Source organism: Platichthys flesus, chromosome 8 (assembly GCF_949316205.1).
Source record: "Platichthys flesus chromosome 8, fPlaFle2.1, whole genome shotgun sequence".
Taxonomy (NCBI): Eukaryota; Metazoa; Chordata; class Actinopteri; order Pleuronectiformes; family Pleuronectidae; genus Platichthys; species Platichthys flesus.
This window is the reverse complement of record NC_084952.1, coordinates 13757554-13772969: the sequence shown is the minus strand read 5'-3', so window position 1 is coordinate 13772969 and position 15416 is coordinate 13757554. Positions and strand designations below refer to the sequence as shown.

Here is a 15416-nt window from a genome sequence, read left to right as displayed (position 1 = left end):
CTGAACAGGCTGATCTTTAAAAGTTATTAAAATAATGTTAAGATCAAATTCTAAATTGAACTGGCAACTAAGGAATTGAATTCTGGGCCTCGGGCTTGGTGTTGGATTAATTACGAGCTGCAGCTTTCTGCATCAGATGTAGGATACAAGTGTCTGCAAGTACAATTGGATGAAAAGAAAGATGGAAAACCTGCTTTGATCATTATCTTCAAGAATATGTTCAGACCTATTCTGAATAGCATGGGGGCGGGGGGGGGGGCATCTATATTTCCCCTATGCTTATTTGATAAGAGGATACAATGAAGGTTATTGGGGTGGTTACAGGTAGAGCTGTTACTTACCTGCTGTTGATCCCTGGAACTCAGCTCATCCCTATTTCACCCTCCTTGGTATGTGATGAAGCTGTGGAAAAAAGGAAGCTGTGGTGCCAAAATGGCTTCCAGCCAGTCACAGTAGTAGTTTTTCAATAATGCTACAGACGACCTGTTTGATTTAAGTTGGATTTGAAGCGCTGAAAACCAAAATGTGTTTTGAGGAAAGTGAAACGTTACGAGAAAAGAATTTTCTTCAGTGTTTTCACGTCAAAGGCATCCAGTCATCGCTCCAATGTCTCACTCGAAAAGAAAAGTTAAAGTTTAGGATTTATGCAGCCACAGAGGCAATTACATTCCTTCCAGCTGATTAGACCTTGTTATAGTTTAATGGGCAGACACAAGGAATTATACAGGGTCACTTAATTTACTAATAAGATCAGTAAATGTGTTTTGGTGCGAATTTAATTTCTGACTTGATAACTTTTAGTAGAAGCTCTTTTTTTTTAAGTTCAAGTAAAGTTTTGGCCTGGAAACCTTCTGACCTGGTTGGATCAATCTCAACCATTTATCTGAAATGGGGCAGGTTGGGCGTCATGACAGACATAAATCATCCAAATGGAGCCCTGCCAAAGCATTTTCATGTACCATCAAGTGGATTCAGTGTCTTAAATCAGTTATTGTGAAAGTATTTAACAAAATCGACAGTTCACCACAGGAACAAACAACTACTTGGTTAGTTTACAAAGTCCCTGTTTCATTGATCTGATTGGTTGTTGGTCTGTTCTCGCAGCATTAATGAAAACTCTTGGGAAATGCAAAAATGAATGTAAAGGTTCCAGAAACATGTTGCAAACATGTTTTTGAAACAAACTAGAAAAAGTTACGTTATGTCATAGATGATCAGTGTGGTTGGTGTGAGAACATTTTTCCGGATTCTGACACCTTTGCATTTTGTGTTAAAACTGAGTAAAGATCATGGTTTTGATTAAATATTTAAAAAGTAAATATGTCCTGTCTCATGCGAGTCACTGTGGATTTTTTTATATTAAACGAAGACCATGATCTTTCTTTAACTAGCATGTGATTTGAACAAACTAGCCATATTGGAATTCATCAAGTTTACAAATTCATTCCTTTGGGAGAATTCCCTATTAGGTTCTTATGTGAGTTGATGTTGTTGTTGAAAGTCGAAGATTGTAGTTAGTGGTGAATTCACAAATTCTAGTAAATCTTTTTCGGGCAAACTTTATCCGATTTAAATATAAATTACAGAAAAAAACTTCTTACCAAATCTCCTGTAGTGTAACAACTGCTTGTGTTTATTTTGATGTTACACTTAAACGATACACTGTTCAGTACAAATTTTCACACGTGTGTATTCCCCTGTGGTCTGGTGTATAACCCTCGGTTTTGATGTATGGAATAATTATTGTATTATCCAACAGCGTGTTTGTTTAGGCCGAACACTTTGCCCCATGATGAGTTTTCTCAGCCTTTGTGCTGCTTTTCCAACAGTGGGGATAATATTCTCGCAGTGAAAGGTTTCGGCAGCTGAACAAATTAAAGAGGAAAGGCTGTATTTTTCCTCCGTCTGTCTGCTCCGACCCAACAAGTGTGTTATGTCTGCATCTCGCCGAATAAGCAAGTTGGGATGGGAGGAAGTGAGAAAACACAAGTGTTAGAATAATAACAGGAAGAATAGATACCTGTATGGAAAAAGAAAACACAGTGCATAGCCCTGAATGCAAACAGACGGATCTGTCACTGCATCTGTTCCGCCGTGTGTGTATTTCTGATGTTGTGTGTGTTCCTTTAGGATATCCACCTGAACAGGCTGTGCACGAGGCGTTAGCAACTGTGAGGGAGTACCTGGATACACATCATGACAAGGTGTGTACATGTGTGTGTGCGTTTCTGTGTGCTTGTGCCTGCATGATTGGCAAATTTTCCCTACCATTTCCTCCAGGTATTTTTCTTTTCACAGCTGTTGTTTTTGTTTTCTGTTGAGAGCAGGGCGAGGGGTGAATTGAGAGAACACGCGCACAGGCGGTGACACACTCACACACCTGAACATGAATTTAAACACACACTCCCAGGTTCTGTCTCTCATGCTCATGGCAAAGTCTGCTTTTTAATTAGCTCCTTGCGGGACCAACACACACACACACACAAACACGTTTTCTCTCCGGAGAAACGGCGGGCAAAGAAAAGACAAAATGATGGAATAGATGACTGGAGGGGAGGGACAGAGGGGGAGACGGGGGCTGATGGGAGATTGGAACAAAGAAGAAAGTTTCCAATCAGTCGTTTACATGCTCTAAACTCTCCTCCCTTCTTCCTCCCTCTCTTCTGAGTCTCCTCCCACTGCTCTTTTCAATCTTTCTCTCTCTCTGTAAGCACCGGAGTGTGTCACCTCCCAGAGAGGGTGTTGACGATGTTATTGTTAGCACTGGCGTCTCCAGAGCCTCTGCAGCGATGCCAGTCGACTGATGCAATCTGCGAGCTCAATAAACGAACATTAAACATTACATGATTTACCATAGAGTACAACATTCAACAAGCCTTAAACGGATGAGAATAAGACCAGAAAGCCAAATCAATGAGACGTTTATTTACATTCGGCTCGGAAATAGCTCCTCTGTGTTTTCTTTATGGGGGCAGAAAGTTTTATTGTAAACAAACGAGATTGTGAGACTTACTTCATTTGCATGCATATAAAATAAGACTGTTCACCAGAGGAAATTGCGTTTGCACTTGAATTGAACTGCTTCAATTTGACCATTTTTTTAACTGTGAGTTTTGTTGGGCTCGCTCTGGCTTGGAAAGCTGTAATGTAGAAAATGAAATTGAAAATGGCAGAAACACTAAGGCGCAAAATGGACTGAAGGAGGGTCAATGTGCCAACAAGCTCCATCAAGTGGAATAAAGACACAATCATTTATTCATAAAACACAAACAACGCTGTGACAAAGTGCTGCAAGAAAGTAATAACCAAGACAGCTCCAAGAGATTCAGTTATATTTTTCATATTGGAGTCAAAGTTGACCAGAAAATATGATGTTTGAGATTTTAGAAAACCTTTTTCAAATTAGATAGGATCCTAATGCTCATTTTTTACCATAGCTGTACTAAAGACTGTATTTAAAGATGGACAACGCTTCTCCACTTCATCCCACTATCCGGGAGTGGAACCAAATATCCTGCATTTGAAGGCAGTCATCTTGTGGCAATGATTTAATTTGAAGTTTAACCTCGTTTTTATAGAATCAAATGACTAATTGAAACCAAACCTATTGAACAAATTTTCAATAAACACACATCAATTGTTAGTCCATGTCCCATCCACTAACATGGATGAGACCTGGTTTATGACCTCTACTGCTGCCAGCCTCCAAGGGGCAATTAAGACGGTGTGGCTTCACTTTCGGGGAGCTGTTCTGTTTACCATCTTTGTATGGAGTCTATGAGGTGTTGATGCAAGCATTTCCAGCTCACGTTGTGTATTGTAATAAACACACTGTTGAATTTAACATAGAATACATCACTTTCACTTTTACATATGTGTCTGTGGGTTTGGAAAAGCAAAAAATGTCACATCACCTCCAAAGCTCCTGGTCATTCACAGGAGAGTAGTTAGTGAACTTTCAATATCAGATGTTCAATATGAGCTATGGGTCAATATGGCTCTGAAACATTTGGACATTTAAACGTATCTAACCCTGTGTGCTGAAGAAGATCCTGTGTTATTACTGAAAGTTACAAAGCAGCTACTTAATGGACCTTGTGGTCGTTTTTTTTCTCAGTTGTTTTATTTGTGCTGTAAACTGGTTTTTCATTTATTGAAAACCATATAAGACGGAGATAATTTTACATATTTCATGTCAGGGTGGGGATGTTTTCTGCCTCCATCAGACTTCACACAGACTTTTCTGTAGGAGACAGGAATATTTACAGCCCCTGTGCTTCACGTGAAGACAGCCAGTCGTGAGCGAGCATGTTACATTCACTTGAGGTTGTTGCTAGCTTTACAATCGGTCCATGTTTCAACTTAAACAAATTAGCTCCCTGCAGCTACCATTGTCCGGAGGCCATTTTGCATCTTCCCTCACAAGCATTTCCCTTCATTTGAATGAGAGGCTGCAAAATGGCCCAAGTGGAGGCAAGATGGTGCGGAGGTTAGAGATTCCGAACCGTAGCCCAGGGGATGTAGTTACTTACTGCACATTTCCCTATCTCCCTTTTAGCCTCGATTCAAATCCTGGCAAGTGATCGTAATTGTGCAACAAGCTGGGACTGAAAAACCCGGGCTGCGGGCAAGCAGGCTGCTGAAATGTCTTTGAAAGCAATAAGACCTTAACACCCACGCCAGGGAGAAAGTAATAGAAACAGCCTGGCTATAAATTGTACTACCTTGCCCAGAACGGAAAATCTTTGTAGAGACATCATGGTGGTAATAATGTTTGTCAGAGTCTGAGAAATAAGGGAACGTGTTGGAGCTTATGTCCCAGGATGCATTATTTTACTGTTACTACTCTAGCTTTAATCATCTGACATATATTGTTATGTACTCTACTGAATGTCCACATATACAGAGCATAATGTAAATATTATAGACTAGAGAGCCGGGGTCTAAAGAACACAAAGTTTATTGTCATAAAGGAGCTGCAGGCACTCGCCCAGTGACTTATTATTTGGAAGTTAGTGTGTGTGCGTGTCCGTGCGTTTACATGTGAGTGTGTGTGTGTGTGTGTGTGTGTGTGTGTGTGTGTGTGTGTCTATGTGTGTGTGTCTTCACAGTGGTGGTCTGTATTGAGTCTACTCCTGTTTGTTTCTCACACACTAATGAGATAGATAGAGGACCTTGTGCCAAGTACACACAGGCACACACACACACACACACGACATAACACACATCCATTGACACACATTCTAATACAGTACAGTTACTTATAGATCTACTCTGAACTCCTCCCTCTCTCTAATCTTTCTTTCATTTTCTCCACCCCACCTCTCTTTCTCACACACACACACACACACACACAAACACACACAAACACACAAACATCCTACAGCTTTCTGTCCATATTGCTCAGTGTAGTAAGCGCTGTGTTGTGCTGTGATGATAATAGGATGCTAATAGGGGAGTAATGGACTGATGCATTAACTGCATCCTCCTGGTATCACCGCCGCACAATATTACACACTTTTACATTGGTGCTTCCTTGTACTAAAGGTCATTATGTGTGTGTTTGTGTTTGTGCATGTGCGTGTGCGTGTGCGTGTGTGTGTGTGTGTGTGTGTGTGCAGCTGGACAGAGTCATCTTCTGTGTGTTCTTGCCGACGGATAAGGAGCTGTATCTGAAGAACCTCCCGCTCTACTTCCCTGCTGGTGAGTGGTCTTTCTCTCTCTCACACACACATGCACTGCAGGGCACACACACGCACGCCTATATACAGTGAGGACAGCTCAGCCCAGCTCAATTTAACTGCCCACGCTTATAGACACACACACACAGTGGTGTGATAAACATTGTGCATCATCCACTGCATGCTATTTGCTCATTCAGTACTTTCACACATGCCATTAGACACAAAATATATTTAAAAAACACATTCACAAACATGCACAAAAGATACAAGGTATGCGTCTTATTATATATAATACACAATACACACTCACACATGACGTTATTCAGAGATACTTACGTATAATACTTGTGATGCATATTTTCTGTTTACTGGATGGTCCTCAGCTGTAACTGACAATCTGAGAAACGACCTTGTTTCTTCACTCATGAATTATTTTCATTTATTCAGTCAGTTTAATTCATCAGAACATAGATTCCAGTGATTAATATGTCTTTGAGTTACACATTTGTTCTTGTGAGTTAACACACAATGACAAATGCAAATCTCTGCTACACACACTCTGTCATGTAAGTTATGCTGTGGAATTTTTCATTCAGAGACATACAGGAAAAGATTTACAAAATATATTTTTATTTTTTTTCAGTTATTGCAACACTGAAGTTAGTTATTTCTTACCCTTCCTACCTGACATTAACAGGCATTCACAAGTAGTGTGTGCAAAAAAAAACATTTCCACATAACCAGTAAAAGGGACACTAGTAGTACTTAAAAATATATAATAATAAAATAATAATAAAGTATTTGTTATTTTCAGTAGAGATCTAAACATGTATTTGTTATTATAATTATCATATTATTACATATTATTACAGCAAATTTATGTCAGAATGTTCAGTCTAGGACTGGGTGTAGCATAATGTTGTCTAGAGATACAAAATCTGTCAGCACTTGTGCAGCATCTTGTTTATTTTTGTTGTTCACAAACAGTACAACTTTGTACTCGGACACTTTGTTATTGTTTGTTTGACAGGGTGAGGAGCATCTATGTAACGTCTACTTGTGCAAGTCATCCATGTGTTAGTATATTTGGTTTGGTATAGTAGTTCATAGATAGCTGTTCAAACTTTCACTGTTTAAGATAAGTGCACAAGTGTTTCATCTTCTAAAGATTTCAGTTTTTACCAGTGAGACCCACTCTGATTGAAGTGAAGCATTTGAAAACCAAGATGGATGCCATCAGATTTGTTGTCTGTCAAAGAGAGAGAGACGTACACAGATGGGCCCCGAAAAAATAAGGCTCGCCCAGACGCTGTTTATTAAGGTGGATGACATGATGGCGGCTCAACAAAAGAGAAGGTTGTAAGTTTGGGTTTTAATTAGTAAACGTCATGACTGGCAGCTGAGACGGCAGGATCTCTATCCTGTGGCATCCTCCCCCGAACGCTCAGATATCATCCGTGCAAGATGGCAGCGTTTGTATCCGGGATATTTTGGCTTAATTTCTGGATAGTTGGAGGAAGTGGACATGTGTTGTCTATCCTTGTAAGTGTTCGGCCTTGACTCTCAGATGGGCATGTGTAAAAACCTGAGCAACTCTGACACTTCACATATTACAGGACTTGTAGGATGTAGTTGCTAATATCCTGGTGCCAGTTACAACCTAGCACCTTCAACCTGCAGAGGTGTTGCTGAGTCCATTCCTTGGCAGGTCGAAGCTGTTCTGGCAGCACATAGAGGACCAGCAGCATATTAGGCAGGTGGTCTTAATGTTTTGGCTCATCAGTGTAAACAGAACATATGTGGCTCAGTGTAAATGACATTACAGCTGGATTTGTATCAGTGTATCAGACTCCTGATGGGAAAAATTTAAAAACTGTGAGGATCCAACTGAGGGAAGCTGCACACAATCACCACACTCAGCTGTTTTTCTTATCATCTCACTCTCGGGACCACAGTAGGAAAAATGTTTCCCAGGACATTGAACTGTTCTGTACTATAAGCTGTAAGTTTTCAGACATGCACTGAAGTCCGGACATTTCCCTGAAATGATCGAGGGGCTGTCTGATGCCCCGGACTTTCCCTGCCAGCTCCCTTCGTAAAAATTCTGAGTGGGCCCATGTGAGAATACAGCAGGAAAATATTCCTACAATCCACAGCGTGTTGATGACGTTTCTGATGCACGGGGAACACAAAACTGAGACAACAAGATTCGAGACCTTGTGGCTGTAAACAAGAACATGTGATTTCCACAGGGATTTTCCCACATCATGTCCTGGCTCCTGCATCTTCCACCCAGACGTCACATTTCCCTGCAGTTGAGAATGTGTCAGACAATCTGCTGCTGCGTTGTCGTGTCCTGTTTGGACCTCAAACTAAGTCATCTGTGTTTTGCTTTCGTTTCTGTGTCCACCCTTCAGCCTGACCAATGGCAGCAGGTTATTGTTCAGGTAACTGATTGAGTGATTGTTTGATTGATTGTTTGCTCTATTAGGGAGAATAACATTTAATCTGATAGTGGAATGGCATCTTTAACTCCTGTGTGAAATATAAAGGACTGTTAACTGAGAGAAACTCTGGCATTTCCTTCCACAAGCTCTTGTCACATTATGGGGGGGGGTTGGAATTTCCCGTTTTTTTTCCCACCGCAGTTAAAATAAAATGCTTTTTTGCATTCTGTGCATTCCTGAATGGACACAGTCGGCCTCAAGCTAGTTACAAACTTCTGCTGTGGACGAATATGTTAAAATCTTTTTCCTCCGAGGGTGAAAAGTTTCTGGTTTATGTGGAGAAAAAAAAATGACAGCCACAATTGAAGCCTCCAAGCGTCTTGGCTCCATCTGCGCATCCTGTCTCACCTACTTTTGAAAATGGACTAAAGTGAAAGTAGTGTGCCATCATTGCAGATTGATCTGTGTGGTTAAATGAAGTTTGGTAAATACGTAAATTTCAATGTTGGCTTGAGCTGTGACATGATGACTTCACCCATTTGTTTTGATTACGCTGGTGATTGATAGCGTTATAATGCCAAGCAGTCTGGGCTCCTGAGCCTGATCAGTCATTCACTCAATTATTCAAATTAAGCATTGGTATTACAACTGCAGACCATAACCTCTAATGTCTCGCTTTACCACTGCCATAAATCAAACTCACGTCTCTCCTCAGAACAGTTTGAGAAGATGGTTTTCATACATCTCATGCTTTCTGCTTTTAGAGAACTTATCCTTTTTCATCTGCTGCTACAGAAATAAACACAAGATGAGCAAAAGATTCAGAAAGTCACTGAGGAAAAATCTCTCGTGGCTCCAGAGTCCTGTATCTGATTTGATCAGAATTGTACCTTAACTTCAGACAGAGCTGGTCACTTAAACTCATATTCTCAAAACACAGGAAGTAAAAAAACTGAATTAGGGCCTTTACCAGCTGCCACATTCATTTCATATAGACTGTACCATTCAGTTAAATCCATCAGGCAATTCGTATCATGCCGTCTCATCCTCGACCAGAAATACCTTCCCTTTAAATAACCTGCCGATTTTATCATCCCCTCTCAGGCATCCTGATATCCGCAATGAGAGAGTGTGCTGCATGTGCAGAGAGACAATTTGTGTGAGCTTATGAGCATCCTGGAGTTAATGCTGCTAACTAAATCATGGGGTTCCCAGTTAATCCTTAAAAGTTGAAACCGAATGGCATCGAAAGAACAGAAGGACGGCGCTCTTTGCCTCTCCGTCGCTCTTGGTGTCTCTCCCACACAAACACTGACCATCTGCCACAGTCTAATTGACCGTCAGCAGCGCTGGTTGAATTTCTACCCGCGTCGTCGGTAAGATTTTACCGTCTTCGGCAGGCAGACAGGATTTAGCATAATCTCAGTAGAAAACATTTCTCTGTGCACATTCATGCAACAAGCGTTCAGTTCTCTCCTGCAGGAGTGTTGTCCCGGATCAGCTCCAAAAGTTAGTCCGCTGGGGATACACTCCCAAGTAATATTAACACCAAGTTTGATGAAAATCCATCCCTGCATTTTTTATTTGAGTTTTATTCTATTTTACACACACACACCATCCCCCGTCTCCCCTGGTAAAAAACATAATCATATTGCCTACTGGTAACAATAATCAGGCTTTATTAGTTTAATTAACTTCAGTCATTATGTGACAAATAATAAATTCATGAAATGAGAACAATTATTTACAACAAAGATTATACCCGATATAGCTTCACTCGCTCTACTGACAAAAACAACAACAGAAGCGATCACAGTGAAACAAGGTTGAGCTGAAAACCAAAGGACGGAGCGTTGTGTTTAATTTGAAATGAAAGGAGAAGTTTCCTGCGCTCTGTGGCAGTAAAGTCAATACAACAGAGAAATGCCCCCTGGGGTTAGAATATATCACTCGGTATAACATTAATATGCATGATGCTCAACAGATACATATATAAAGTAGCAGTGTAAAGCAACAGCAGCTTTTCACATGAAAGAGCAACACAGTCAAACATATGAGACAAGAAAATATACCATAAACTGAGAATTAACAATATTTCACTTGGACGAGACGGACGAGGAGTTCAAGATGAGTAAGAGAGAAAGGAAGAGCTTCATGTTATAAAGGAGCCGAATCCAAACATCTTAGCAGCCGTATCTCTCACATGAGCTTTAAAAACAGACACTGGGGTACGAGTCGAGGATTTTGCAAGGAATTGTCTCTTATTTCAATGCGAGCCTCAGGGAAGATCAGTCGCTAACACTGACGGGATCTCAAACTGGGATGCTCTTATATTCTGTGCTTTATACAGAAATTTAAATACAGCATTTTGGGAGTTTAATGGGACGTGTTTGTTGCAAACAATCATGAAGAAAAAGCACCAACCCACATAAAAATACAGTAGATAGTGCAGCTATGAGTCTGAGTTCAACAGATGTAACAAGCTGTTTTTCCTTGTTTTACACAGAAACTCAGTCTGGAAAAAGTAATTGAACATTCAGATGCAAGTAAAACAATTTATTTAGCTTCAAAGAAGAGACAGTTTCAATGTAATCTGAAATGTGCGATTGTCTGAAGGAGTATATTAAAAAGTCTGCCATCGATCCCAGTCCCAAAAATATGATCCCACTGAGAGGTCAAACAGACAGAATGGCAGAAGTTAAGCTCTTGATCTCTTTAAGCTGCATTGATATTCACTTTCATCATCAGATCAAATTTATACATGATATTTTAATGATGTTGTGATTTAATCAGAAAAAGGTCTGATAAAAAATATTTACGACATACGCAGCAAGGAATTCTCAAAGGTTTATGACTTTATTCTTGTAATATTAAGATGTAATTACCTAAGCCAAGCAGGTTTTGTTTGTTTGTGTGCATTGCAGCAGTAGACAAACACTGCAGGATGGATTACCGTGAAAGTTGGTGGATGGATGTGATTGGATGGTATGGGTCAGGAAAAAAAAAATGTTCACCAACTTCCCAGAGAATTATCAGACTCTTCAAATGAAGTGATGAAATTTGGTGCAGCTTTATTGAATTTAAGGGCACTGTTGGTCCTTGATGGAGCTATACGCCTGACACAGCCTTTTTAGCTCCTGTAATATTGTGACTTTATTCTTAAAATCTCAAGTTATTTTCTATTTAAATGTCCTTAAAATTCCGTTGTAAGCTTGTGGTCTGCATACAGGCTAGAACAAGAAAGAAAAACACAGATAAATCCACTGTATGTATAGCAGTGCTACTAAATGGAAGAATGTTGAGGCCAAATTGGCAACTACCTAATGTTTCAGCTTAGGTGTCAGATATTTCTCTCTTAGTTTGTTTGGTATTATGTTTGAAACCAGATTCTAAATGAGAGTTGATGTCGCTCTGTTGTTTTCTTACATGTTTGCCACAAAGACTTTATGAGGTCATAATAAATCAGTTTGTGTTTACAGCTTGTTCCTCTGCCCTCAGCCGGCTAAAACATTCAAGTAATGCTGCTCTACAGGCTCGTGCATAACATTAGCTGGATTTCATGGTCAGTTTGTAAAGTTATTTTGTGTTATGAATAATAAACCACCCAGCTTTAGGGGTGCCTGGTCAGTTTTCTTACCTCTGTGATGAGGCAAAAATTCAACATGTGAAAGGTGACTAAAAAGAGATTCTTTTCCACAATAGCAGGTGTGTCACGTTGTCGCTCGCTCACAGTCTTTCTTGTGTCTTTCTCGTCTAATGGTCGTGCAGCAGATTTCGTAGCAGCAGTGAGCGAGCAGTAGCGGTGCTTGGCTGGTAGATGGACCGGAACTGTCTGTGTGACAGAGCTGCTGCAGGCGGGCCTCCAAGTCGCGGCTATAAACCTTCTGTGTCTCCAACACCTGGCACTACACACTCCACACTGGCTGTTACTGATGTGTGTGTGTGTGTTTGTGTTTGTGTGCGTGTGTGTGTGTCTTTGCATGTTTTGAAAAGTGACTTAAGCCATATTGGACTGGGAGTGACTACCCCTCACTAACAGATCCCTCTGAAGCAACCAGGCGCTCCGAGAGCCATACTGTTGTTAACCGCTGCATGACCAAGGTGAAATGCTCTCTTCCCCTGTTTTACTTTTCATCCTCTCTCTCTCTCTCTCTCTTTCTCTCTTTCTCTCTTTCTCTCTTTCTCTCTCTCTCGCTCAGCTCCCAAGGAAGCCACTGTCAAGAGTAAACTCTGAGAGTGGATTTGTCAGATTGTGTTGCCTTGGATACACACCGCTCCGCTCCACATCCAGATTCCTCCTCCTCGCCGCTGACGCAGATCCAGACCTTCCTCAGCCGGGAGACAACTGCTAAATGGTTGATTCTGGATTTAGAAGGTTAATGTCAATCTGTGTCTAAGCGAACATCGGCCTCCCAGCAGATGTTGAAAAATTCCTCCGTGTTTTTTCCAGTGTGAAATGATGCTGATGAGTGAGACTGCGTATCCTCAGCCGAACTCTAAACTTGACCCTTATTCTCTGTAATCAGTTGCTTGACAACCTGAGTTCTTTGCCTTGTGTGCTTCTTGAATATCGGGATTTCTCTGTGAGTGCATCTGACAAAAGCTTATTAAAATGAATTGCACAGGCGTCTGGTGTGTGAGAATTGATTATTTCTCGACATGCATGAGGTATGAATCAGTGAGCTGAGCGGCACAAGGGAAAACTTCACATGAATATTTCCTTGCCTGTTTCCTCATGTCTGAATGTGCAGGAGAAAGAGAGACTGTGTTTATCTGTCAGCAGGGATGGAAAAGTTCATTTACTTCATTTCAATTTTGAAGTAGGTATTGAGTGTTTCAATGTCATGCTTCTCTTATACTTCTACTTATTATAATTTAGAGGAAAAAACTGAACATATAACAGCACTGTATGTACCTGACAACAATAGTTACTTGTTGAAGATTGAGATCTGCTTCTGCAATGTGTAGAGAATACCCAGCTGTAACATCAGTATAAGACTGTCGATATCAATATAATATTTATATTGTGTTTAGTGTTTTCCAATATTAATGTGCCACAATTCAGCAAATAGATCAATAAATAAGGCAGAAATAGAAAGAAAAGACTAAAATGTTTTCTGTGTAAATCTAGAACTTAGGTAACACATAATTTATTTGGTGATAAATTAACACATAGTTTATTTATAATAAAGTTTGACTGTCATTATTACCACACGATTCCACTGAAGGTAAATAAAAAGCAATAATACTGAATCATCATTGAGCCCCTTCCCTCATCCATCCACTCTGTCCTCTTAAGGGTGGTTGCAGTCCCAGCTGACACTGGGTGAGAGGCAACAAGGCCAATATACTGAGATCAACAATCATTCACAACACTCACATTTACATCTACAGTCAATTTAGAGCCTCCAGTCAACCCCACCTCAGTCGGCAGGTCTTTGGACTGTGGGAGGAAGCTGGTGGACCAGAGGAAAACCCACACGGACACTGGAAGAGACCCCCGCTCAACTGGGATATCTTGCTTTGAGGTTAATCCTTGCACCACCGGACAGCCGCCTTGTCTTTTAGAATCCTTATGTCTAAATGTCTTCATTTTTTGTTTAAGTTGTTGTGGCAGACTTGCTTATGAGTCTAAGAGTCCAGTCATCTCTGTATTAGCTCTCTATTTTGGTCTGTAGCCTTCAGGGAGATCTCCGGCTCTTTAGCTGCTAAACGCTCCACTATGCTCCCCAGCTGGTCACTGTCTCTCTGCTGTTTGGTCATGAGCAGGTTGTTTCCTGCACGTTTGTTGGAGGGTGCTCACTGAAAACAGCTGCCTGTGCAGAGCATGTAGAGTAAATAATGAGATTGAGGCAACACGGTAAATCTGTGCTCGGACAGGATGGAATGAAACTCCCTATAATTCTTTGTAATGCCGAGGTGAGCTGCAGATTGAGGCCATCATTCTGAAGTGTGTCCCAGGTTGTTACTGTAAACAGATTGTTTATCTCCTCTAAATATAATTGACCGACATTAAATAATAATGAGAATGCAGATATTAGCAGTCACGTATTAGCGTTACTACTTTTGCTAGAGTGAAGGATCTGAACATTTCTCCTTCCAGCAATATCATTTTACAGTCTTTCACTTTGATAGCTTGACTTTATTTTTGGGAGGACTGCAGCACCTGTTCATTTTTAACAACCTCCATCAATCCTCCCCCTTCTCCTGCTTTTTTTTTCCTCCTTTATATCCTTATTGTCTGCATGCTGTCCAAATCCCATCCACTGCGGCGGCCTGCCTGCTTGTCACAACACACCATATGTGTGTTGATGCAGCCGCTATCATGCTTCTCCCCACAGCGCATCTGTATGACTTTTTAATTGTTGGTTGCAGGATGTAGCCGTCACATGTCGGCGGGATGCAGGCAGTGATTTGTGTGAAGCGAAATGAGTGTTTAGCAAGCCACCTCCCGCCCCATGACTTTCATCTGCCAACAGCCATCTTTATTGATTCCAAACAATCTGCCACGGTGACACAGACGCACGGGGAGGAGGGAGGTGGAGAGGGGTGTTTCGGGGGGGGGGGGGGAAACAAACTACAAAAAATATCAACAGGAAATCGGGAGAAGCCTCCTTTTTTGTATAAAAGCTTCATCTGTCACAAAGGGGATTGTCTTTTCCTCTCCTGAGCTCTTTGATTCCCTCCATGTCTGTTTTTTCTCCTTCCTCCCTCCTCTTCCTCCTCCCACTCCTCATATCTCTTTCTTGCTGTTTTTACGCTACAGGAACAGTGGGAAAAAATAAACAGATGGAAGAGAGAGGGATACAGAGACGGAGAGAGGAAGGATGTTCAAACTGAGAGAGGGGAAGAGGAGAAAAACGGTGGGGATGAGAGGATGCAGAGCTGGCGGGAGGATGAAGGGATTGAGGGGAAAAGAGGGCTGGAGAGCCTGATGAACTCATCTAAAGGCACTGTGGGTTTTTTAATAAGCAGCAGACTGTGAAGCAACTCTGACGAGTCACTCTGAATAATGAGAGAGATGGATGGGGGGGGGGCAGGGGATGAGAGGATGAAAAGACAACGAGACTCATTATCCTCCGACCAGTTTTCATCACTGTCCCATCAGTAATCTCTCCCCCCTTCCCTCCCTCTGTCCTCCTCTCTATAACAGTCCACAGCTCGGTTGGAGATGACAGATGAAGACCAATTACGCTAACGCTTGCGTTAACTTGAAGGCTGATTCCCCGCCATCTTCCTGAACATACACTGATAATCCTGTTGGCCCTGGAAATGACTCGCTGCT

The 15416-nt window shown here is 41.3% G+C and overlaps 1 protein-coding gene across 5 annotated transcripts in view; it reads left to right on the top strand.

Moving 5' to 3' along the window:
* Positions 1–12758, top strand: part of macrod1 (mono-ADP ribosylhydrolase 1) — a 110992-nt gene extending 98234 nt beyond the window's left edge. For 2 of the 5 annotated variants that reach the window (XM_062393583.1, XM_062393581.1), the window contains 3 exons: positions 2131–2204; positions 5622–5703; positions 12331–12758. In XM_062393583.1, the coding sequence (XP_062249567.1) occupies positions 2131–2204; positions 5622–5703; positions 12331–12365 (191 nt within the window). In that variant the 3' untranslated portion in view covers positions 12366–12758. Of the gene's footprint in view, positions 1–2130; positions 2205–5621; positions 5704–8101; positions 8132–12330 lie in introns of all 5 variants that reach the window. The other 3 variants (XM_062393582.1, XR_009921714.1, XM_062393584.1) reach the window with 3 other exon arrangements.
* The last annotated feature ends 2658 nt before the right edge of the window (positions 12759–15416 follow it).